The sequence below is a fragment of the Dendrobates tinctorius genome, unplaced genomic scaffold (genome assembly GCF_039654945.1).
Source record: "Dendrobates tinctorius isolate UK_male_01 unplaced genomic scaffold, ASM3965494v1 ptg000134l, whole genome shotgun sequence".
Taxonomy (NCBI): Eukaryota; Metazoa; Chordata; class Amphibia; order Anura; family Dendrobatidae; genus Dendrobates; species Dendrobates tinctorius.
The window spans coordinates 1,734,344-1,759,234 of record NW_027361802.1 but is presented as its reverse complement, the minus strand read 5'-3'; the positions used below and the strand labels follow the sequence as shown (position 1 = coordinate 1,759,234).

Here is a 24,891-nt window from a genome sequence, read left to right as displayed (position 1 = left end):
ACCCAGTGTTTGTAGGGATGAGATAATCCTAGCTATTCTTGCTTCACACTGTGAAACAGAATTCCCCACTATGAGTAGGTCGTCTAAGTAAGGGACAACTAGGGTGTCATTCAGCCTTACATACGACATTACTTCCAGCATTAATTTGGTAAATACCCGAGGAGCCATGGATAGCCCGAATGGCATTGCCGCAAACTGGAAATGCTGAATCCGACCTCTGAACCAGACTGCTACCCGCAGGAACCTCTGGTGCCCTCGATATATGGGGAGATGGTAGTAGGCGTCCTTTAGGTCCAAGACCGCCATATAACACCTGGGAAACAAAAGCTTTATTGCAGACTTAATCGACTCCATTTTAAACGACCTTAGTCTTAGGAAGGTATTAAGTTTCTTTAAATTTATTATAGTCCTGTAAGAGCCATCTGGTTTTGGGACTAAGAATAGAGGAGAATAAAAGCCCATCCCTGTTTTGTCGTCTGGGACCTCCACCAGGACCTGTTTAGTTAGCAGTACTGCAATCTCCATCTCCAGTGCTTCCTGCTGTGATCGGGACTTCATAGAAGTCAATAAGAAGGAGTTCGGTGGATACCGAACGAATTCTAATTTTAGGCCTGATGATACAATATTTAAAGGCCCACGGGTTTGATGTCACCTTCATCCATTGGCGGCTGAATCTTAATAGCCTGCCACCTACCGGTGTAACGGTTTTATCGGGATCTGTCTCCCCTGAAGGGACGTTTCCCGAATAGGTTGCCTCTTTGCTTGGGGTCCTTATTTCCCCAGCGGTCCTGGGGTCTAAAGTCCTTTTTACCGAACGGCGGCTTCCTGTAGGCCCTCCTGTTGAACGGAACAGACGGGTTAGGGAACCCCTTCTTCCTCTCCCCCGCTTTTGTCAAAATCTCATCCAGTTCCGTACCAAACAGGTACTTACCCTGGCAGGGTATAGCACACAATCTAGTTTTTGTTTGTGTGTCTCCTTTCCACCCCTTCAACCATAAGGCCCGCCTGCCTGCATTGGTCAGTCCTGCCGCTCTAGCCGACAACCGGAGAGAGTCCGCGGAGGAGTCAGAGAGGAAGGCCGCTGCTCCCTTAATGAGGGGCATAGAGGAAAGAAGCCTACTCCTAGCTACTCCATTCTTAATATTGTCCTCCAAGTCGTTCAGCCACACCAACATAGATCTTGCCGTACACGTGGCTGCTATTGCGGGCTTAAAGGCTGCCGTACAAGCTTCCCAAGATCTTTTGAGGAATGTATCGGTCTTACGATCCGAAGAATCAGCCAAAGTTCCCGAATCCTCCACCGGCAAGGAGGATCTACGGGAGGTAGAGGCCACTGCCGCATCCACCTTGGGGGCTCTCGACCAGGCCGTTAACTCCTCATCGTCAAAGGGATACTTACGCTTTGACGTTAAGGGGAGGAAGGTCCTCTGACCTTGTTTCTCCCATTCCCTCTTAACTAGGTCTTTTACAGCTGGGACCACTGGGAATGCTCGGACCTTTTTACGGGAAATACCCGCAAACATTATGTCCTGAGGGGTTTTGGGGTCCTTACTCTCCGGCAACCCCATGGTATTTCGGACAGACTTCACAAGATTACTGACACTGTCCGTGGAGAAACACGTCTGATCCTCGTCCTCTGAGGAAAGGTATTCCTGGGACTTATCGGAATCTAGTTCTCCGGTATCTGACGGCGACCTTGACGCCAGCGAGACTCCTCCTTTAGATGAACGTATTTCTCTCACAGAGGAGTGACCCCCTAGACTACTGGAACCGCCTAAGGCCCGTAGTTCCTCTCTTATCATTGCCCGGATATCCTCCTTCTTTCGTGAGGATTCCTCCTGCAAGGCCTCCTCAACACATGATTGGCATAATCTCTTTGGGTGGCCATCCAGGAGGGGCTGCGAACATAAGGCACACTCTCTATGTTTCGCCTTCTCTGTTCTTTTAGCCTAAAGGGGGTATGGACCAGAAAGAGAAGGCTAACAATTATCTAACCTGACCAAAAAACACTCACCCGTGAATTTTGTCAGCAACTACCGGCTGCGGTGTCCGGGACCCAGGCTGAGGCGAGGCATGGGACGACTTCTTTTCCTTACGTTTCTTCTCTAACGGCTCATCTTGCCTGGAAGGCCCACTGGATTCCTTCCTAGAGCTGCCACTTCTTCTGGTGCTATTGGTTCTCCTCGTAGCACTGCTCTGTCTACTGCCAAGTGGGGATACCACTAGCTGACCTAATGGGAGCAAAGCTGGGTCATCTAAGGACAACATGACTGCGCACTAGCGCTGTGTCTGTGGCTTCCTTTTAAAGCCTTTGCTATAGCTACTCCTCCTCTTCTTTTTTTTTTTTTTTTTTTTCCCTTTACTGCGCATGCGCGGGCGTTGTCCCGCGGTCTCTGCCTTCAGCCTGATCCCGGAAGTCCTCCTCCACTTCCGGGTTGCCTCTCCTGGAGCGCTGGGTCACCGCAAATGAAAATGCGGCCGGCGACACCGCGCGTCTGCGCCCCCCTCCACGCCTTCTCCTGCAGCAGGTATGACTCCCAGCAGCGCCGCTCAGCACACACCGCACAAGCCCTTCTGCCACTCTGGGGGGGGGGGGGGGCGCGCGGCCTCAGTACGCCCGATGGCGTTTGTAATGCGTCTACCCCATCGGGGGGGGGGGGAGAATGTAGCCATGCCCCCAGTGAGCTTTGGCACCACTTTCGCCTCCAGCCTCACCTGCATTACACCAGCTCTGGGGGGGGGGGAATACACCTCTCCGCCCGACGCTGCCTCCGGTCCTGGGGCCCCTGCTGCTCATATTCTGCACGCAGGCGGCTACCAGACCAGGCATCCTCTTCTGCGGGTTCCTTTCCAGGAACAGGAAACCAAACTGAGGGAGCGAGGGGGACCGCCCCATTTATCTCTCTGTAGGTTTCCTGTTCCGGGGGCGGATCCCCTCTCTCAGTGGGTGCTGTCGTGGCGAAGAGGAAAACAGAGGTTCAGATATAGGGGATATAGCAACATGTTAAGAACGGGTACCATAGAGCCAAGGAAACCTCCCAGGATGAACCCTTAGACAAACCCATCAAAAAGGTAAAGGAAGACTACGTGACCTGTTTTGTGTTTACTCCCAATGGGGCCAGGTACAGGACATTTACTAAAACATTGGCCTATCTTACAAACAGATAACGTCCTGGCGGCACACTAACCTTATACCCCCAGGATTCTACCTAGACGTAGTAAGAAGCTGAAAGACCATCTAGTGAAGAGTCACTATAAACCAAAACCACCTGCACCAATCTTGAACACTGTCCGCAAGGTAGGCTGCTTTCAGTGCGGTAAATGTGTCACATGTGCTATTATCTGTGTCACATGTGCTATTATCTGTAGGTCCACTTCTTTTACATCTTCTGATGGGACCAGGACATTTCCAATAAGGGATAATATCTCATGCAACACCTCCAACGTGGTGTACTACGCCAAGTGTCAGTGTCATAAAATTTAGGTTGGTTTGACATCACGCAAATTAAAAATCCGTACACGGGCCTATATTAGGGACATCTCCGCGGCAAAAGATATGTTGTACTTAACATTAAAAACACTCCCCAAACACTTTAAGTTGTTCCATGACTAACTCTTGGGGGCTAAAAATAAGGGGTATTCATAAAGTTGGAATCCATGGAGGCAATGAAAAACATCTTGGCACAACGTTAAGTGGATTGTGACACTTGACACAACGTCACCTCGTGGTCCAAATGAAAAAAAAAAAAAAAAAAATGGCTGTCCCATTTCTATGACACTATATGCACTCTCTGTTCCCCACTGATTTACCTTATTCGTAACTATCCTTAAGGTTTACTAGGTTTTTAACTTCTTGTTTGTTCTGCTTTTAGTTATCGTATACCTACATACTAATGGTCTGACTAAGCATGGACATCTGGCTCCAGTGGCCGAATTCCTTCATCTGTCCACTTTATGGACTATTTTTATTGGCCATTTACTGAATGCACGTGTGGTCATGGATCTTTTGCGTTATTTGTATACTGAACTTTATGGAATACAAATGGCAATATCCTGTTGGCATTGCTTTCTTTCCATGCTTAACATTGGAGGATGTTTGGATGGTGGTGGGGGGGCCATTTTAATTACGTAGTTGGAGGGTTAAGGGCATGTTGTACGTATATGATGTTTTGTGATGCATTACACCCTATTTTCTATAATGCACTGCAGCACTTTATATGTTATCATTGTCATGATACTCATTCCATCCTTAACTTTACGTGATCTCTATTACACTAGTAATTTGTTCACTGGCTGATTTTATTCCACATGTCTACTCATTTTTTCTTAATGATATACTTACATTTTCTGTGTTTTCACTAATTTTCTCATGAGGTCTCTGCCCGCCCACATCCTTTTTCTCTTTCATTCCTCTTCTCCCTTTTCCCCCTCCCTCTCATCTACCTCCCCCCATTTATTCATTTTTATTATACAGTATCTTTTGCAGCGGAGATGCCGCAGAGTAACTAACTACGGTTAGTTATAACAAATTATGATGAAATATATATCTATATCTATCTAGATCTCTACATCTCTATATCTATATACGCCTTATGTCTGTCTGTAACCGAAATCGCGGGTCGCTGAACGGTCGCGGCCGCCAGGCCGCAACCAATCAGCGACAGGCGCAGCTGTTTGTAACGGTAAGCAGCGCCTGCTGCTGATTGGTCGTGGCCGCAGTCGGGCGCAACGCTCAATCGGGCGCAGGCCTTAATCTGTAAGAGAGTATTAAAATAAAAAAAAAAAAAAAAAAAAGAGGTTATTCTCACCTTCCGACAGCCTCCTGTCTTCTTTCCATGCGCCCGTTCTCACGTTCCCAGTAATGCTTTGCGGCTTAGACCGCTGATGACGTCACTCTCGCTAGAGTGAGAAAGACCGATGTGGGGCCCCTGAGGCTTTAGTCGCCACAGAGGTACTGCACCTTCTCCTAAGGTGTAGTGCCCCACCATCCAGGTAGGCTGGGAACTCCTTTCCGCATTCCAACACCTGCACCCCACACACAGGATAGTTCAGCAGGGACCCATCCATGCTTTATGCTGGAAAGGTCATAGGGTGCCTTTTGTGGTCCCAGGCTTCGTAACACAAGAGGTGCTGGCGAGGTGGGTGTAGTTAGATATATAAGAGTGGGAAGAGTGAGAGTTAGTTAGTTGGTTGGAGGAGAGAGAAGAGAGAAGATGGGTGTCTGAGGGACGTGCTGCAGCAGGTCCCAGTGATCTGGGCTGCTGGCATGAGAAAGAGACTGATAAGATTGATAACCTAACCTTCCATAAGAGAGAGAACAGATCGGAACGAAAGAATAGAAGGACGGTGGGAAGCAGGTTGAGAAAGAGATAACCCTTCCAGTCCAGAGAGCGCAAAGGCCGGGGTCCGGTCCCCGAGGTCGATTGGATCTTTATGTCCGGCAACAGACACCGGAGGAGTAGTGAGCCGCCAACGCCTTGCTCCCATCATAGACTTGGGACACAACAGCAACTGAATAGAGAGCCGGGACGCAGTGAGGAGTCTCCGAAGCAGGCTACTGCTGTCTGTCATACAAGTAAAGACTAGGAACACCTAGAGAGGCATTCCAGGGTAACTAAGTACTGGAGTGCTTCGCACCTAAAGGCGCATTGGAGGAGTCGTTCAGTAAGGTACATGTTGGCGGAGTGTGGAAGGGAGAATCCTATTCTGCCTGGAGGTTGGCTGGAGCCCTGACCTGGAGAACACAGTACGGAGGCAGGCAGTTGTGTGAACTGCAAACAGTGAGTAAAGCTTTGGAACCGCATACTCTGGTGTCCTCCACTTATTCCAGCACCGCTACATCTGGGTAACAACATCTTTGCCATTCTGCGCCTCTAATCATCCATTGCACCTACACTGCCCTGGGACTACAGCTCCACCTGTGGGGAGCTATACCATCTCTGCTGCACCACACTATCAGTCCCAGCGGATCTGTATGCAGCGTTGGCTTACCATCTTACTTGCCAAGCACCACGGGTGGCGTCACAAACTATTCATATAAACTTTAACATCAGTAACATCACCGCCATTGATATTGGACACCCAGGGCCACGGCCCGGGTCACCGCTGCTGTGACACTTTCCCGCCTTGACACCGGACCGGTACAGAGTACCCCGCTGCCCTGGGTGTGCGAGGGCGACCCACCGACGTCACTTTCGCGAGAGCGAGAAAGAAGACCGACGTCATCAGCGGTCTAAGCCGGAAAGCATTACTGGGAACGCGAGGCCGGGCGCGTGGAAAGAAGACAGGAGGCCATCGGAAGGTGAGAATAACTTTATTTAATATTTTTTTTTTACATGCTAGAGGGCCGTGGCAATGATTGGTCGCAGACAGAGGGCCGCGACGCTGATAGGTCGTGGCTACACGGAAAGGGGGGTGAGGGGACCATGCATACCAGGAGAGGGAGGTGAGGGGACCATGCATACCAGGAGAGGGAGGTGAGAGGACCATGCATACCAGGATTGGGGGGTGAGAGGACCATGCATACCAGGAAAGGGGGGGGTGGGGGGACCATGCATACCAGGAAAGGGGGGGGGTGAGGATACCATGCATACCAGGAAAGGGGGGGGGGGTGAGGATATCATGCATACCAGGAAAGGGGGGGTGGTGAGGATATCATGCATACCAGGAAAGGGGGGGTGGTGAGGATATCATGCATACCAGGAAAGGGGGGGGTGGTGAGGATATCATGCATACCAGGAAAGGGGGGGGTGGTGAGGATATCATGCATACCAGGAAAGGGGGGGGTGGTGAGGATATCATGCATACCAGGAAAGGGGGGGGTGGTGAGGATATCATGCATACCAGGAAAGGGGGGGGGGGGTGGTGAGGATATCATGCATACCAGGAAAGGGGGGGGTGGTGAGGATATCATGCATACCAGGAAAGGGGGGGGTGAGGAGGATATCATGCATACCAGGAAAGGGGGGGGTGAGGAGGATATCATGCATACCAGGAAAGGGGGGGGTGAGGATACCATGCATACCAGGAAAGGGGGGGTGAGGATACCATGCATACCAGGAAAGGGGGGGTGAGGATACCATGCATACCAGGAAAGGGGGGTGAGGATACCATGCATACCAGGAAAGGGGGGTGAGGATACCATGCATACCAGGAAAGGGGGGTGAAGATACCATGCATACCAGGAAAGGGGGGGTGAGAGGACCATGCATTCCAGGATTGGGAGGTGAGAGGACCATGCATATCAGGATAGGGGGCTGAGGGGTAGCATGCATATCAGGATTTGGGGTGAGAGAACCATACATTTCAGGATTGGGGGATGCATTATTGCATTATTAGTAAATCTTCAAAAATAAACTGCATACATTTTCTAGAATACCCGATGCGTTAGAATCGGGCCACCATTGTGTGTGTGTGTGTGTGTGTGTGTGTGTGTGTGTATCTATATCTATCTCTCTCTCAAGTGTGTGTGTGTGTGTGTGTGTGTGTGTGTGTGTGTGTGTGTGTGTGTGTGTGTGTGTGTGTGTGTGTGTCTGGGATTTGCATCCGAACCGTTGCAGCTACAGCCACAAAATTTGGCAGAGTCACACGTCTGGACCCCGAGAGTGTCCTAGGCTATGTTGTGAGGTGAAATTTTAACCCCGCGTGTTCCAATTCACCAAACAATTTTGCCCCTATCTACATAATGGGGAAAAAAGTGTATCAAGCCCCACCCCTCATGATGTCATAATGGTTGCCATGGTGACACTGATGTTATCATAGGTTGCAAGCCCCGCCGCTCATTATGATGTCATAATGGTTGACTATGGGATGGAGGATGTGTGATGGGTATATGGGCACTGGACTATGGGATGGAGGATATGTATGACGGGTATATGGGCAAGGGAATATGGGATGGAGGACATGTATGACGGGTATATGGGCACGACACTATGGGATGGAGGATATGTATGATGGGTATATGGGCATGGGACTATGGGATGGAGGATATGTAAGATGGGTATATGGGCATGGGACTATGAGATGAAGGATGTGTGATGGGTATATGGGCACTCGACTATGGGATGGCGAATATGTATGATGGGTATATGGGCACGGGCCTATGGGATCGTGGATATGTATGATGGGTATATGGGCACGGGACTATGGGATGGAGGATAATTATAAATTGCTATAACTAACCACAGTTAGTTACTATGCCCAGGCAGCGCCAGGCTCTTCAGTCTATATTCAGTGTATAGCCCCGCCCACTCCGCATAACCACATTCATACATTTCTCCCACCATGTCAGTGTCTGCTGAGGTGTTGTCAAGTGGCAAAACTTGCTCATAGCAACCAATCACAGCTCAGCTTCTTTTAACCAGCTCTAGTGGAATGAGAGACGCTAAGTGATTGCAAGGAAAACTGTTGCTCATAGCAACCAATCACAGCTCAGCTTCTTTTGAACAACTCTGGTGAAATGAAAGATGCTTCGTGATTGGTTGGTGATACACACATTCATTTTTATATATAGAGATAACTCCCTCGGACTATGCCTTGCACAAAGCGGCATAGATATTCATTTAGTCCTGAAGGTGGCCGCGTCCACCGGAGCTACATCATAGATGCCTTTGTGCACATGCGCTGTGTGTCATATGCCTCAATACCCAGCACCGGCAATCAATAACGTAACAGTGTAACATGGTCATAATTGTACCCTGCATGTGAGCAACGCCATGATGGCGATAAGCTGCTCTACCTTAACGGTACGACTAACACCGGGTATGCGCCAGATGAATGGGCTCCATCGGTGGGTCCATGTATATATAACCCGAATTGGAAGCATGTTACAAGCACCTCCCTTTGAAAAAGCGGTAACGAAACACATGTTGGGGCTGTGTGGGGCATCCTTTTTCATCACATGGGCAAGTAGCAGTTTTTAATTATGATCAATGACTAGCGGTTACCTCTGGTACACATGTGGGAATCTGGGCATTGCATTTTTCGCTAGTTTGACTGGGTAATACATATAAAATGTGCGATTTAACTCATACTGGTACACCTGTCACCAGCATTCCCTCTTAATTTTTTGAGCTCTCCTATACATTTGAACCTTTCCATAAAGTCTACTAGTTCTGTCAAATCATATGTATTGCTGAGCACCTATATAACTTATTACCTGGTGTTTCTGATCCCATATAGGACATCTCCCTATGGTATATCCCACTTCTGTTTGTTCCTCCCATTTTTTCCATTACTTATTTGGTACTTTGATATTTTAAATGTACTTTTTTGAAAATTTCTTTTATTACACTTTTGTGGTTCATTGTTACTCCACTTTTTCTCTGTTGGCAAAGATTAGGAGAACTCCACTTATTTACTTTTTCTATAATGGGGGAACTGCATTACATTGACTAAGTTCCCGACCCCATAGATTCATTATGTGTATCTTGAATATTTGGCAAATACATATAGTGGTATAACAAGAGATGTAAATTACTGGTTTGATGTTCAACCATGTGTGTACTGAGCCGCAGGGGGTACAGGCTGCCAGCAGGTTCCTAGTTCCCTCAGCACATTACTCAACATGGCCCTCACTTTTGAAGTGAAAAGCAAGAATAACAGAGGCCACATGGCCTTACACTAGCCTTTATCCCCTTTGGGTCACTCCCCTCCTGTCCTCAGGGCTGAACCTAAATCCCCTTCCCTTGCCTCTAGCAGCTAAAAACTCCAAAACCTAAGGTGGGTCACTACTCCTTGGATGGCCCTAGGAAGGCGGTTTTGGTACCATCGGATCCGGCCCGGCCCGCTTCTAGATACTGAGACCAAACAGGTGTGCTAGCTGGCTCCTACTAGCCATTCTCTACCCTGTCGTGCTAGAATGAATTGTGACCCTGGAGGGCGTTCGGTTCGTTTCAGAGACCTCGAAAATGTAACCGGTGTGTGACTAGGATATATGATAAGTCCATATTCTCATTAGGAAATCCTAGCTGTCTGAACAAAGCAGTTAAACTGCATGGACTACATTTTGCAAGCAAGCCTTAGGGTACCGTTACACTTAGCGATGCATCAGCGATCCCGACAACGATATGGATCGCTGGTGCATCGCTAAGTGGTCGCTAGTGAGCTGCCACATAGGCAGATCTCACCAGCGACATCGCTGGGGACGGGGGTCGCTACTTACCTGTCAGACGCGGCGATCCTGACGTCCTCCGGCCCGCATCCACGCATCGCTCGTCGGCGCCACAGGAAGCGTCCGACGAGAAATGATCCAGGACCTTCTCGCGCGATCAGCGATAATCAGCGGGGGAGCGGTCGGAAGTATCACATGTAGCGATATCACTAGCAATATCGCTGCTACGTCACAAAATCGGTGACTTTACAGCGATATTGCTAGCAATATCGCAGTGTGTAACGGTGGCTTTATGTTCTGATCTTAGCTGGCTCAGGGTGTGAGATCTGTCAGACTTTTGAGGCCTGACCTCATGCTGAGCTAGATGACCAGTTACAGCTGCACTATGATTGTCATGAAATTATATCTGCAAAATTCTTCACACCTTCCCCCCCTTTAGGGGGCAGCACTTTCCGGTGTCCACCCCCCTCCCCATCCTGAGCACCAGTCCATAAGCTCCCCTCATCAGGATAACCAGTTGACAGTACCGTAGTCACAGCCCTTCTATTTGCGAATGGCGAAGTGGTACTGCTGGAGTGCAAAGCAGCAGCGTACTAGCAACCTTCCATTCGTTCTGGATACGGTGTGTAACCAACTGAGGGGATTGCGGTTAGTTTCCACGGTGAATCAGCGCCCATACAAGTATGGCTGCAGATGCTGAGGGGTCCACACAATTGCCTGACATTCTTTATCGTGGAGTAGGCCACCGCCCTAGGCAGGAGCTTACCGCTCCAGTACAAAACGGGTGTTCTTGGCACAGAGTCGACCTGGCTGAGAACAGCAACGAGGTCAAAATCACTGGTGTCTGTCTGTACTACAAACAGCTGTGTAAAGTTGGCTGCTTGTAGTATCGGGAAGGCAGTGTCAGTCGTTTGTAGAATTGACTGCAGAGGGCAGCTTTTTCTTGGTGAGGTCCGACAGGGCCTTTGCCAGGCCACTATATATTTTAAACCAAATATACATATTTTGTTCATGCTTTTTTTTTCCTAGGATTAACAGAAAGAAATTTTGAATTCACTAAACCAGAGGTAATCTCATTAATACTGCTACTTACCTGTTAAATCATGAATCCGGATACAGGATTGCCAATAAGTCTGAGAGATGGCATAGCCTAGTCGTTTTATTTGTAAGGGATCCTATGTACAGGAATGAACACTCGCTCACAATATTTCAGTATAAACAGGCTGCCAATCATCCGCACAAGCAAAATGCTCATTCAATAAAGGTGAAATGATCTTTTGTGCAACAAAAGGCAATTGCTTTTGGTGGTGCATCATCCTGTGGAAACAGGACTCACTGACAACAATGGCAACGTATGGGCACTAAATGATCTATTACACAGATAGACCGCTGTGAACAATCTGTAAAGAGGCTATTAAACGTCCTATCGGTAAATATTTACTGATTATCGATCGTTTAGTGCCACTAGTTGGTCTGTGTAAAGGGACAATTAGGGCCCATATAGAAATTAGATTAAAGTCAGCTTAACCAGCAAATTGACGAGTTGTGCCAATAGTCTGTATTATGAGTTCATTTTCCCCTTCACCATTGAGGTCTGATGAACTCCCTCTTCTGGTGAAGGAAGGTAGTGAGGCTGATTACCAAGCACCTGAGCTGGGAGAGGATGACTGGGCGACGGGGATCTCTGACTGGATATAAGGCAGCCAACGCCCTTCCTCCTCGCTGGTGATTTCTCTGTGGAATTCTAGTATGATTCCTGCTCCTCAAAAGCTAAAGTTTTCTGATTTGCTTTTTTTGCATTTGTGTTTTGGTCTTAGTTTGCCTTGCTTTTCTGGATTCTGCCATTCCCTGATGGGGTGAGCTGAATTCCTTTTTTGTCAGTTGCTCTGTCTTCAGAAAATACCTGAGTACTGACATAGTCTTTTTGAAGCCTAGCGTCTTCAGGGCCTTTTTCCCTGTCAGTCTGTTGGCTCTTATTTTCATAGGGTTTTTCACGGATTGCAGACAGCAGCTTTCCTATCCTGTCTAGTTAGCTTGGGCCCCATCATTTGCTCAGTCTATCTTTCTATCTGTGTTAGTGTTTTTTCTTCTTGCTTCACAGTCATATGTTGGGGGCTGCCTATTGCTTTGGGGTCTGCTCTGGGGCAGTTTAGATTTCCCTTTCTGTCTTTAGGCTAGGCAGTTCTCCGGCTGTGATCGAGGGGTCTAGGGCATCGTAGGAACCCCCCACGGCTACTGCTATTTGTTGTTGATAGGTTCAGGGGTCTGCAATCCGATAGCTGCCAACTGGTTTTCTGGACTTAGCTAGCATTTCTGTTTTTGCCTCCTACGGTGACTCATTCATAACACTAATGTGCATGGGGGCGCCGGCCGACTGAAGGTCGGAAAAGATGTTGATTTTGCATGTCTGATCCTCCCCCTCTCCCAGAGATAAGCCGCTGGCTGACGTGTCAGTCGGCAGCTTTCTCAGAGAAAAGTGGAGCACTCTGCCAAATGAGAAAGTATGGGAGAGTTGGCCAAAACAGCTGTCAGCTGAAGCATAGTTTGGCTGACAGCCATCTAATGTGTATGACCAGACTAAGTGTTTTTGCAATCTATAGGCCGCATTTAAGGCTGGTGTTTTGCACGCCAGTCTTAATAAAGATAGTGCTGGAGTATGATGCACACATCTTTATGAATTAGGCAGATCTTGGCAAACGGGCCTTGATGTTTTATGCCAAAATACTGGTTAAAAACAAACTTGATGAATCAGGCTGACAACCTTGGTTATAATGGCAAAAATTTTCAACAATAAAACGTATAAGGATTCACCTACCGTTTTTATCAACTTGCTTTTTTGATCCACCTTTCATCTTTCTGCTGCCCGATTTCGGCAAACCTAAAAAATAAGTTAAAATAATTTGGCATCAGATTACCTAATTTAGTCAATCTGAAAGCGTTAAACTAAGGCAGCATTTACATATCCGTGTGTCACAGTCTAAGTACAAATAAGACCGGCTGCGGGTGACCCAACTTTAACTTGACAGCTTTAAACATGCCTAGGAGGGCTGTCAAATTTGGGTGAGGAGACCCTGGCTGGTTCATGAATCAGTGTCCATACACTGAGACAGGAATGTGTGAATGCAGCCTTAAGCAAAGAAAATACTCAATGCTATAGCTCTCCACACATCTTGATACTGCAAATGAGATTAAGAGCGGCACTCAATGAAAGAAGGATCTATGTGCACATTTGCTGCAGTTTCTGAACTGTCCCACATCACAGTTCATGAAAACCCTGCAAAACTCTTAACTACACTAAATATACATGTGAAAGTGATATACATCTGGGTGAGCTTGTTCTGCTCCACATGCGCACGGTCAGAGCTGTGTGACTGAGCGCAGGAAGAGTGTCTGCAATCATGCTTACACTGCACACTTTTTGTTACGAAGTTAAAAGGGATAAAAGTTGACCAGTGATTAATTTTTCCAGCAAAGGGACCACATCACATTTGAAGTGACAAAGAGGCCTATATGACAGAAATACCCAAAATGCCCAAAAAAGACACCATTCTAAAAACTGCACCCCTTAATTTGTTCAAAACCTCATTCAAGAAGTTTATTAACCTTTTAGGTGGTTCACAGGAACTGAAGCAATGCGGAAGTAAAAAAAAAAAAATGAACATTTCACTAAAATTTTAATTTAGACCCCAATTTTTTTAATTTCACAAGGGTAAAAGGAGAAACTGGACCCTGAAATTTGTAGCAGTTTCTCCTGAACATGTCAATATCCCACACGTCAGGGCTCAGAAGGGAAGAAGCGCCATTTGACTTTCAATGCAAAATAATTTGCTGGAATAATTAGCGGACGCCATGTTGCGTTTGGAGAGCCCCTGATGTACCAAAACAGTAGAAACCCCCCAAGTGACACCATTTTGGAAATTAGACCCCCACAAGGAATTTAGATGTGGTGAGCACCGTGAACCCCCAAATGCCTCACAGAAGGTTATAATGTTGAGTCGTGAAAATAAAGAAAATACCACAAAAATAATCTTTTAGCCCCCATTTTTTTATTTTCACAAGAGTAACAGGAGAAAGTGGACCTCAACTGTTGTGCAGTTTCTCTCAAGTACGCCGATAACTAATACGTGGGACAAAAACCATTGTTTGGGCATACGTCAGGGCTTCGAAGTGAAGTAGTGATGTTTTGAAATGCAGACTTTGATGGAATGGTCTGCAGGCGTCATGTCATGTTTGCAGAGCCCCTTATGTGCCTAAACAGTGGAAAACTCCCACAAATGACCCCATTTTGGAAACTAGACCCCTCAGTAAATGTATCTAGATGTGTGGCGAGCACCTTGAACCCCCAGGTGCTTCACAGAAGTTTAACAGCTGTGGGGGGGGGGGGGGGAAATTCCCCACAAAAATGTTATTTTAGCCCCTCAAAATATTTTGACGAGGGTAGCAGGACAAGATGGGCCCCAAAAATTGCTGTGCAATTTCTCCTGAGTACACAGATACCTCATATGTAGTTGAAAACGTTTGAGGTACAGTGCAAAGTTCAGAAAAGACGACGCGCCATATAGGAGTTAAGATTTTGCTGGACTGGTTTGACAGTGCCTTATCACATTGGTAGAGTCCCTGAGGTGCCATAACAGAACCCCCCATAAGTTACTCCATTTTACTAACTACAGTTCTCAATGAATTCATCTACAGGTGCAGTGGTCATATAGATACCACAGGTGGGTCACAGAATTTCCATTGGGAGGTGACAAAATAATGACATTTTTACCACTAAAACTTAGCTTTAGCCCCAGATTTAACATTTTCACAAGTAGCAGTAGAAACCCTCCACAAGTGAACCTATATTGGAATTGATCTAGCGATTTCCTGGTATGTGAATCTTATAATGTGGTGGCATATGTAAATTGTGTAGCGTTCATCAGGTTGTAATATGCAAGTTATGTAGTGTACGTCAGGCTGGCAAAGGCACGTTGTGCAAGTCAGAAATTAATTTAGTAGTCCATTGATGTGTGGTAGTCTGAAGCATTCTTTTAGGCTGTGTGCACACGTAGCGATTTTTAAGCGTTTTTGCCGCGATTTTCGGCGCGAAAACGCTTAAATCGTGTACAGAACGCCTCCCATGCATTCCTATGGTATTCCGCACATGCTGTGCTAATGCTGCGCTTTTTTCCGCGGCGGAATCGCATCGCGGAAAAAAAATCGCAGCATGCTCATTCTTTTGTGCGGAATCGCAAAGAATTGCCGCGATTCCGCACCCATAGGAATGCATGAGAATCGCTTACTTCCCGCATGTGGCTATGCCCACCATGCGGGAAGTTAAGCGTCTCATGTGCGTTTGGTACCCACGGTGTGGAGGAGAGGAGACTGTCCTCCAGGCCCTGGGTACCATACCCCTGTAAAAAAAAGAATAAAAAAATCGGGGTATATTTACCTTCCGGCGTCCCGCGCTGCATTCCCGGCCTCAGCGTTCCCAGTAATGCCTTGCGGCAAGGCCCTGTAATGACGTGGTCTCGCGAGATCGCTATAGCAACGCGAGACTACATCATCACAGGTCTCGCAAGGCATTACTGGGAACGCTTAGGCCGGGAATGCAGCGCGGGACGCCGGAAGGTAAATATACCCCGATTTTTTATTTTTTTTTTAGCATTTTAACATCCTATCTTTTACTATTGATGCCGCATAGGCGGCCTCAATAGTAAAAACCTGGTCACACTTGTCAAACACTATGTTTGACGAGTGTGACCAACCTGTCAATCACTTTCCAAGCGATGCTTCAAATCGCTTGGAAAGAGCTTGAATAACGCACGCGAAAATCGCGGCAAAATCGCAATCATAATCCCGGTGAAATTGCGGTGAAAAAAACGCGCGATTTCTGGGAAGGAGTCCGGTTTTTAGTGAGCGTTTTAAAACGCTACGTGTGCACATAGCCTTATACATGGGGCAGGTGTCATATTGCTAAATAGTGTCCTTGCGCATTCCTTTTTTTTTTTTTTTTTAACAGACATTGCACCTTTTTTGCCACCTTCCTTTCTTTGCAGACTGAAGGACCTCACCGACAAAGCGTTGGCCTGGTACAATACAAGCATCTTAAGTTCCAGAAGTACTGGGGCCCGCTGTTTCCTGACTGCCAAATATAAGGGCCTTAAATCACCATCTCCTGGAACTGAAGGTATGACATACTGTGCTGGGCTACACATCGTGAGTGCAAGAAAGCCTTGTACTTTGCCTTCTGTAAGATGTGCACAGCCAGCTTCTTGTTCCACATCTTGAGCTCTCTCATGGCACTGTATGGCTGGAGGACTTGAACAGAGAAATCAATACATACAAGAACCCGGCACTCAACTTAAATGCAAACGGAAATAATATTTTATTCAGTCCCCAATGGGTAGTACAGCAAACGTTTAGGTCAAGATTGACATTCATCAGTTACTACAAGAGATAAATCAATATTTACAATTCAAACAGAAAAATCCCAAAAAACAGAAAAAAATAAATAATGTCACAGAATAAAAGAAAAAAAGACAGACAAATGCATATACTGAGCATAAGAATGAAAACTGTTCACTATGTAAGATGATAAAACCGTGACCCCAAGATCAGGTACAATGCCAAGTGATGCGCAGTGAGTATTTAAAAGAGTCAAGGGTGACCATAAGAGGTGGTTAAGTATGAGGGACATACCGTCATACTTAGTAATAATATTATAACTTAATTATATCTCTATCAATATCGCGTAAAACTAATTTCATCCTATTGGTTCAGGCCTCCAGATCAGTCAGTCTCATGAGGCCCCTCAGGAAAATGTAATTGTCCACCTCTGGTATAATCAGATCATAAGTGACTTAGCCGTGCAGGCTGCTGCTATAGCAAGTCTTGCGCCTCCCCCTGAAGTTTCCCAGGATCCCTTAAGGAAGGAATTTGCTCTTTTACCTAGTGGATCCTTTAACACCCCCAAGTCTTCAAAGTGAAGGGCAAATTTCCTGGAAGCTTTAGCAATTTCAACATCAAGTTTCGGAGCTTTGTCCCAGAACGCGAATACCAGATCGTGAAAAGGATATTTCCTTTTTAAGGACAGGATAGAGGAATTTTTTTTTTCCTTTTGAGTTTACTCCACTGTCTCAGATTGTATTTTCACGTTGAGACCCAAGTATTTTCTGTTCCAGCCCAGCAAATATGTTCTGTACTGATTGTCGGGCGAGGGTCTATCATTCCCATTGTGTACCTAACCCCTTTAACCAGATTGTTTCATCCACTGGGAAAAAATTGGCACCCCTCATATCTTCCTCTGACGAAGAGTCCGATGAACCAGCATCTCTGCTCCGCCTTTCTTCTGAGCTACTGGTCCCAGTTTCAGGGCACCTCCAACAGGATTTGTTTCTTGACACTACCCCACCCAGGTGAGGGATATACAGATATTTAACTTCCTACAGATCTTAATTTGGTGGCAAAATTTGGGATTTCCTCACATAGCATCTGCTCTATGCACGAATTTTTTTCATCCAGTAATGGGCAACTCTTCATTGCAGATTGCACAACTTCTGTGCTTGGTCTTAGCTATGAACTTTCCTCCATGAATAAATGAGAAAAAAAAGGGGACCCCGATTACAGAGTGAACTTTCATAAAGATGACTTGCCAAACAGACGCAGACACTGGTACCAGTTTAGGAGGGATCATATCCACCGATTGATTTTCTTTGGAGGCCCGAGATTCGTCCACCATGCTGTAGCTCGCAGACCACCTGAAGGAACGTCCACTGCGATGCTGACGCAAGAATGAAGCTTTGTGCTGCGGCACCTTCTGTTGTCTTTGTCACTGTCTCTGTTGCCGCAGATTTTGCTCTGGCTGCTGCTGCGCGGCTGTTCCTCCATAACTAGAGGGTATGTATGGTACCCCTCATCCCTATCCTGCTATGCATGGCCCCGTCATCCCTATAATGGTATGCATGACCTTCTTATCCCTATTCTGGTATGCATGGTCCCCTCACCCCCCCAATCCTGGAATCCATGGTCCCCCACACCCCCCAATCCTGGTATGCATGGTCCCCTCACCCCCCATTCCTGGTATACATGGTCCCCTCACCCCACTATCCTGGAATACATGGTCCCCTCACCCCACTATCCTGATATGCATGGTCCTCTCGCCCCTCTTTCCTGGTATGCATGGTCCTCTCACCCCCTTTTCCTGGTAACCATGGTCCTTTCAACCCCAATCCTGGTATACATGGTCCCCCTCACCCCCCCTTTCCTGGTATACATGGTCCCTCACACACCCCAATCCTGGTATACATGGTCCCCCTCACCCCTATTTAACTGCACACATTAAAAAAAAAAAAAAAAAAAAAAAAAAAAAACAACATCTTGAAAAATAAAGTGTTTAGGGTCTCTGATACTGGCAACAAAAGGAACTTTCTATTTTTCTCACATTTTAAAAAAATTATATATACCGTATATCTAATAAGGTAGGCTTCGACTTCCTGACATCTACCATATATGCACACACATTAATCAATTGGGCAATATTAAGTGTCCTTGGAGTGTCTTTTTCTCTAAAGTTCTACCAGGTCTTGCATATTGACAAATAGGTGCATTTAGTGCATGCCTTGCTTTCTTTTACTTTTGAAAAACAATTCATTTTATGTGATGTCCTGAAAAGTGGGAAAAAAATCCAAGTGCACTGAAACTGCAAAAAAAAAAAAAAAAGAAGTGCAATTCCACTATTGTGTTTGGGTTTATTTACCATGTTCATGGTAATGATTCTCCAGGTCAGTACAAGTACGCAGTTATAACACATGAATAAATATATTATAATACATACATATACACATACTGTTGTGGCCAAAAATATTGATACCCCTGCAATTTTGTCAGATAATACTCAGTTTCTTCCTGAAAATGATTGCAAACACAAATTCTTTGGTATTATCTTCATTTAAATTTGTCTTAAATGGAAAAAAACACAAAAGAGAATTAAGCAAAAAGCAAAACATTGATTATTTCACACAAAACTCCAAAAATGAGCCAGACAAAAGTATTCGCACCCTCAGCCTAATACTTGGTTGCACAACCTTTAGCCAAAATAACTGCGACCAACCGCTTCCGGTAACCATCAATGAGTTTCTTACAATGCTCTGCTGGAATTTTAGACCATTCTTTGACAAACTGCTCCAGGTCCCTGATATTAGAAGGGTGCTTTCTCCAAACTGCCATTTTTAGATCTCTCCACAGGTGTTCTATAGGATGCAGGTCTGGACTCATTGCTGGCCACCTTAGAAGTCTCCAGTGCGCTCTCAAACCATTTTCTAATGCTTTTTGATGTGTTTTGGGTCATTGTCCTGCTGGAAGACCCATGACCTCTGAGGGAGACCCAGCTTTCTCACACTGGGCCCTAAATTATGCTGCAAAATTTGTTGGTAGTCTTCAGACTTCATAATGCCATGCACACGGTCAAGAAGTCCAGTGCCAGAGGCAGCAAAGCAACCCTAAATCAGGGAACCTCTGCCACGTTTGACTGTAGGGACCATGTTTTTTTCTTTGAATGCCTCTTTTTTTCTCCTGTAAACTCTATGTTGATGCCTTTGCCCAAAAAGCTCTACTTTTGTCTCATCTGACCAGAGAACATTCTTCCAAAATGTTTTAGGCTTTTTCAGGCAAGTTTTGGCAAACTCCAGCCTGGCTTTTTTATGTCTCGGGGTAAGAAGTGGGGTCTTCCTGGGTCTCCTACCATACAGTCCCTTTTCATTCAGACACAGACGGATAGTACGGGTTGACACTGTTGTACCCTCGGACTGCAGGGCAGCTTGAACTTGTTTGGATGTTAGTCGAGGTTCTTTATCCAACATCCGCACAATCTTGCGTTGAAATCTCTTGTCAATTTTTCTTTTCCGTCCACATCTAGGGAGGTTAGCCACAGTGCCATGGGCTTTAAACTTCTTGATGACACTGCGCACGGTGTTGTGAGCTCATTTTCGGGTTTGCCTCTGGCTTCTGGTGAGGGTTATGGAGCTGGCTGTGCTGACAGAGGAGTAGTGAGTTCTCTATCTGGACTCCCTCTGTTGGTGAAGGGAGGTAATGAAGCTGATCTAAATGGCAGAGACCGGCCACCTGAGGAAGAGGACTGCGATTGGACATCAGGAGCTTCTGATTGGATTTAAGGCAGCCGACTCCCTAGTTTCTTGCTGGTGATTTTTCCTGACTGTGGCTTCCGGTTTCCAGTTTGGTTCCTGCCTTCCTAAAGCGAAGTTTTCTCTGCTATTGTTCATATGAGTTTTTGTCTGGTTTACTCAGTTTTGTGTTCAGCCAGCCCTGGCTGGGACTGGGCTGAATCCCCATTTTGTCTCTGATCAGTTGATCTCTTTTGCTCTGTCTTCAGAATATACCCGAGTGCTGATATAGTGTTTTGAAGTCTAGCGACTTCAGGGCCTTTTTCTATCAGACGTGTTGGACATTTTTTTTGGCAGGGTTTTTTGAGTGATTGCAGACAGCAGCTTTTCTTTTCGGTCCTTTCTAGTAAGTGAGGGCCCCATCGTTTGCTCAGCCTATCTTTCTATCTGTGTCTGTGTTTTGATCTTGTTTCACCGACAATACATGTTGGGGGCTGTCTATTGCTTTGGGTTCTGCTCTGGGGCAGTATAGATTTTCCCTTTCTTTCTTTAGGCTTTAGTTCTCCGGCCGTGACGAGGCGTCTAGGACCACCGTAGGCACGCTCCACGGCTACTGCTAGTTGTTGTGGATAGGATCAGGGGTCTTCAATCCGCTAGTTACCAACCTCTCCGGTTTTCTGGGCTTAGCTTGCTTTTTTGTTTTTTCCTCCTCTGACTCATTCACAACAGCACGGTAGACACAGGAACATTCAGGTCTTTGGAGATGGACTTGTAGCCTTGAGATGCTTCCTCACAATTTGGTTTCTCAAGTCCTCAGACAGTTCTTTGGTCTTCTTTCTTTTCTCCATGCTCAATGTGGTACACACAAGGACACAGGACAGAGGTTGAGTCAACTTTAATCCATGTTAACTGGCTGCAAGTGTGATTTACTTATTGCCAACACAGGTTAGGTGCCACAGGTACAATTCTTTTTGTGTTTTTTCATTTAAGACAAATTAAATGAAGATAACAAAGAATTTGTGTTTGCAATCATTTTCAGGAAGAAACTGAGTATTATCTGGAAAAATTGCAGGGCTGTCAATACTTTTGGCCACAACTGTACATACATACACTGTTAGCACCACGCTGGATCCCTGCTTTAACAGGCGGGGTTCTCCGGCGCGTTATTTCATTCACCCGCGCTGTGGTCTGTTCCTCTCCTCCTCATGCTCCCAGCCGTGTCCTTAGGGCACACACGTGCGCTCCCGCCCTCTTAAAGGGCCATCATGTGTACTTGTTATTCCCTCCCCAGCCAATGGTTTAGAGGCATTATGTATATATTGCTTCCTCTCTACTGGGGAGGTGCCTGAGCAACCTTCCTGTTTTGCAGTCTAAATTGTGTAAGGTTGCATACCAGTCCTGCCAGAGGCACCCTCTTGTCTGTCCTCTAGGTCAAGCTGCTGCATATCCATTGGTCTGTCCTGGAGTGGCACCTGGCGTTAATCGTGCACCAAGTCTAAACTCACCATCAGAGGCTCTAGTGAACAGTCAGGAGTTCGCTTAGCCAGGTCTGTGACATACACACACAAAAGCAGAGTTTTTCCAGCACTTTTTTGAGCTGAAAATGCCCCCCGTCGGCTTCTACACGAGTCAATTGTCCCAGAAAAACAGCAGGGGATGGGGAGCGGCGGGTCACAGAGGCAGAAGGCTGAGGCTAAAGGGGGTTTTACACATAGCGATATCGCTAGCAATATCGCTAAAATGTCACTGATTTTGTGACGTGCTAGCGATATCGCTATGTGTGATAGTTACCTCCGACCGGCTCCCCCGCTGATCGCGCGGCTCCATTTCTCGTCATCTGCTTCCTGCTGGGCTTCCTGCTGTGTGAGACGAGCGACGCGTGGAGGAGGGCGGGCGTCAGCATTGCTGTGTGAGAAAGGAGAGTATCGTCCGCTCTGTCGCTGCTGCATCGCTGTGAGATCTTCCTGGGTGGAAGCTCACTAGCGATCACTTAGCGATGCACTAGTGATCCTGACCGGGTCGGATCGCTGGTGCATCGCTAAATGTAAAAGGGCCTTAAATCATGTGCCATGGCTGAAGCCTGTGCCGCTGCTAAAGAGCAATGAATATTAATTTTTCTGTAACAGCACACAGTGACAGCCGCCGGCTTCCAGCACACATCCTACTTACCTTTCCTACGCGACCTCGCTGTATCTTGTTCGTTCCGGCACCAGCAGCTCTTCCAGTTGAGTGATCATGTGACGCTGCTCATTAAGGTAATGAATACTAACACCTCATCACTCCCATAGGCATGGAGTGAATATTCATTACCTCAATGAGCGGGGCCATGTGATCGCTCGGCCAGAAGAGCTGCTGGCACTGGAACGAGATGCAGTGAGGCAAGTAGGATTTTTTTTTTTTTATAGGAACCATGCATACAAGAATGGGACAGGGAAGCCATGCATACCAGGATGGGGATGAGGGGGACAATGCATACCCAGCTTATACTTGGGTCAATAAGTTTACCCAGTTTTTCGTGGCAAAATTAGGTGCCTCGGCTTATAGTAGAGTCAACATACGAGTATATATGAATATATATCTATAATTCATATATTCATGTTTTATATCTGTGTACTTGTACTGAACTGGAGAATCGTTACCATGAGCATGGTAAATAAACCCAAAAACGCAGTAGTGGAATTGTGCTTTTTTGCAATGTCAACGCACTTGGAATTTTTTTCCCCCCACTTTTCAGTACATCACATAAAATAAATGATGAAAGCAAGGTATGCGCTAACTGAACCCATTTGTAAGTATGCAAGACGTGGTAGAATATTAGTGAATCCAACGGGAAAAGTAAACAAACACCAAGAACACTTGGTAATGCCCAATTGATTAAGGTGTGCATATATGGTAGATGTCAGGAAGTCGAAGCCTACCTTATTGGCTTTTCCTCTGATGGAGGACAGCTCTTCCAAAACGCATAGGATCAAGCCACGATTTCTTTGCCCAAGGAAGAGCCCCAAGTCCTTTATCTCACAGGTGCCCAGGGAGGCAGTTTTTTTTTCCCACAACGTGTCTCAAGTGTGACTGGCCGAAACACTGTAGACACCGCTATTCAGCCAAGTTCCAAAACGCAAAACAATCATCTCTACAGACTACGAGTAAGATCAGGAACATTTGAATTTCACCGATGCAGGAGAAAAAGCCAATAAGGTAGGCTTCCACTACCTGACAACTACCATATCCAGGTGCTTCTCACAAAATTAGAATATAATTTAGTTAATTTATTTCAGTTCTTCAATACAAAACGTGAAACTCAGTCATTACAAACAGTGATCTATTTCAAGTGTTTATTTCTGTTGATTATGGCTTACAGCCAATGAAGTCCCAAAAGTCAATCTCAGTAAATTAGAATAATCAAAAAAAACCTGCCAAGGGTTCCTAAGCATTTAAAAAAGGTCCCTTAGTCTGTTTCAGTAGGCTCCACAATCAAGGGGAAGACTGCTGACTTGACAGATGTCCAGCAGGCAGTCACTGACACAATCCACAAGGAGGGTAAGCCACTGGCTGTTCACAGAGTGCTGTATCCAAGCAAATTAATAGAAAGTTGAGTGGAAGGACAAATTGTGGTAGAAAAAGGTGCACGAGCAACTGGGATAACCACAGCCTTAAAAGGATTGTTAAGAAAAGGCCATTCAAATATATTATGACTGTAATGTTATGGTGCACTTTTGACCAGTCACTGGAAAGCAACAAAAGACGATAGAAATGTGAAATCTGCTCCAAATAGAAAAAAACTCCCAGTTTCATACCTATTCAGTGCAGTTCGATGTGGGCTCCAATTGTTCCCCTACACACATTCAAATGATAGTGAAGTTCTTGCCACACACGGGTAAGGACATCTGGTGTAACAGAGTGAATAACGTCTGTGATTCTCTGCTTTAAGTGATTGTCATTGATACGTTCAATGTACACATGTTGCTTCATATAACCCCAAAAATAAAAGTCTAAGGGCGTCAGATCCGGGGATCGTGATGGCCGTGACTTGACAGAAACCCTGCCAAAACCCCGGTCAAAAGTGCACCATGACTCTACGGACACTATTTTGGGGAGTGAACTGCTGCTGGAGTCATTGCTTCAAGAGCCACCAGACAGACATATCCAGGACATGGACTACAAGTGTCGCATTCCTTGTGTCAAGCCACTCATGACCAATAGACAATGCTAGAAGTGTCTTACCTGGGCCAAGGAGAAAAATAACTGGACTGTCTGCTCAGTGGTCCAAGGTGTTTTCAGATTAAAGTAAATTTTGCATTTCATTTGGAAATCAAGGTCCCAGACTCTGAAGGAAGAGTGGAGAGGCACACAATCCAAGCGGCTTGAGGTGTAGTGTCAAGTTTCCACAATCAGTGATGGTTTGGGGAGCCATGTCATCTGCTGGTGTAGGTCCACTGTGTTATATCAAGACTAGTGATGAGAGAGTATACTCGTTGCTTGGGTTTTCCCAAGCATGCTCAGGTGTCCGAGTATTTTGACGTGCTCAGAGATTTAGTTTCCGTCACCTCAGCTGCATGATTTGCAGCTGCTGGACATCCTGAATACATGTTGGAATTTCCTAACAAGCAGGCATTCCTCATGTATTCAGGATGTCCAGCAGCTGCAAATCATGCAGATGCTTCGAGACCAACTAAATCTCCG

The 24,891-nt window shown here is 46.2% G+C and overlaps 1 protein-coding gene across 1 annotated transcript in view; it reads right to left on the bottom strand.

Moving 5' to 3' along the window:
- The window catches only part of LOC141048252 (RNA exonuclease 1 homolog), a 324,762-nt gene that overhangs the window by 170,085 nt on the left and 129,786 nt on the right, over positions 1–24,891 (bottom strand). Inside the window, exon 8 of the mRNA XM_073543671.1 lies at positions 12,927–12,989. Within this exon, the coding sequence (XP_073399772.1) occupies positions 12,927–12,989 (63 nt within the window). The remainder of the gene's footprint in view (positions 1–12,926; positions 12,990–24,891) is intronic.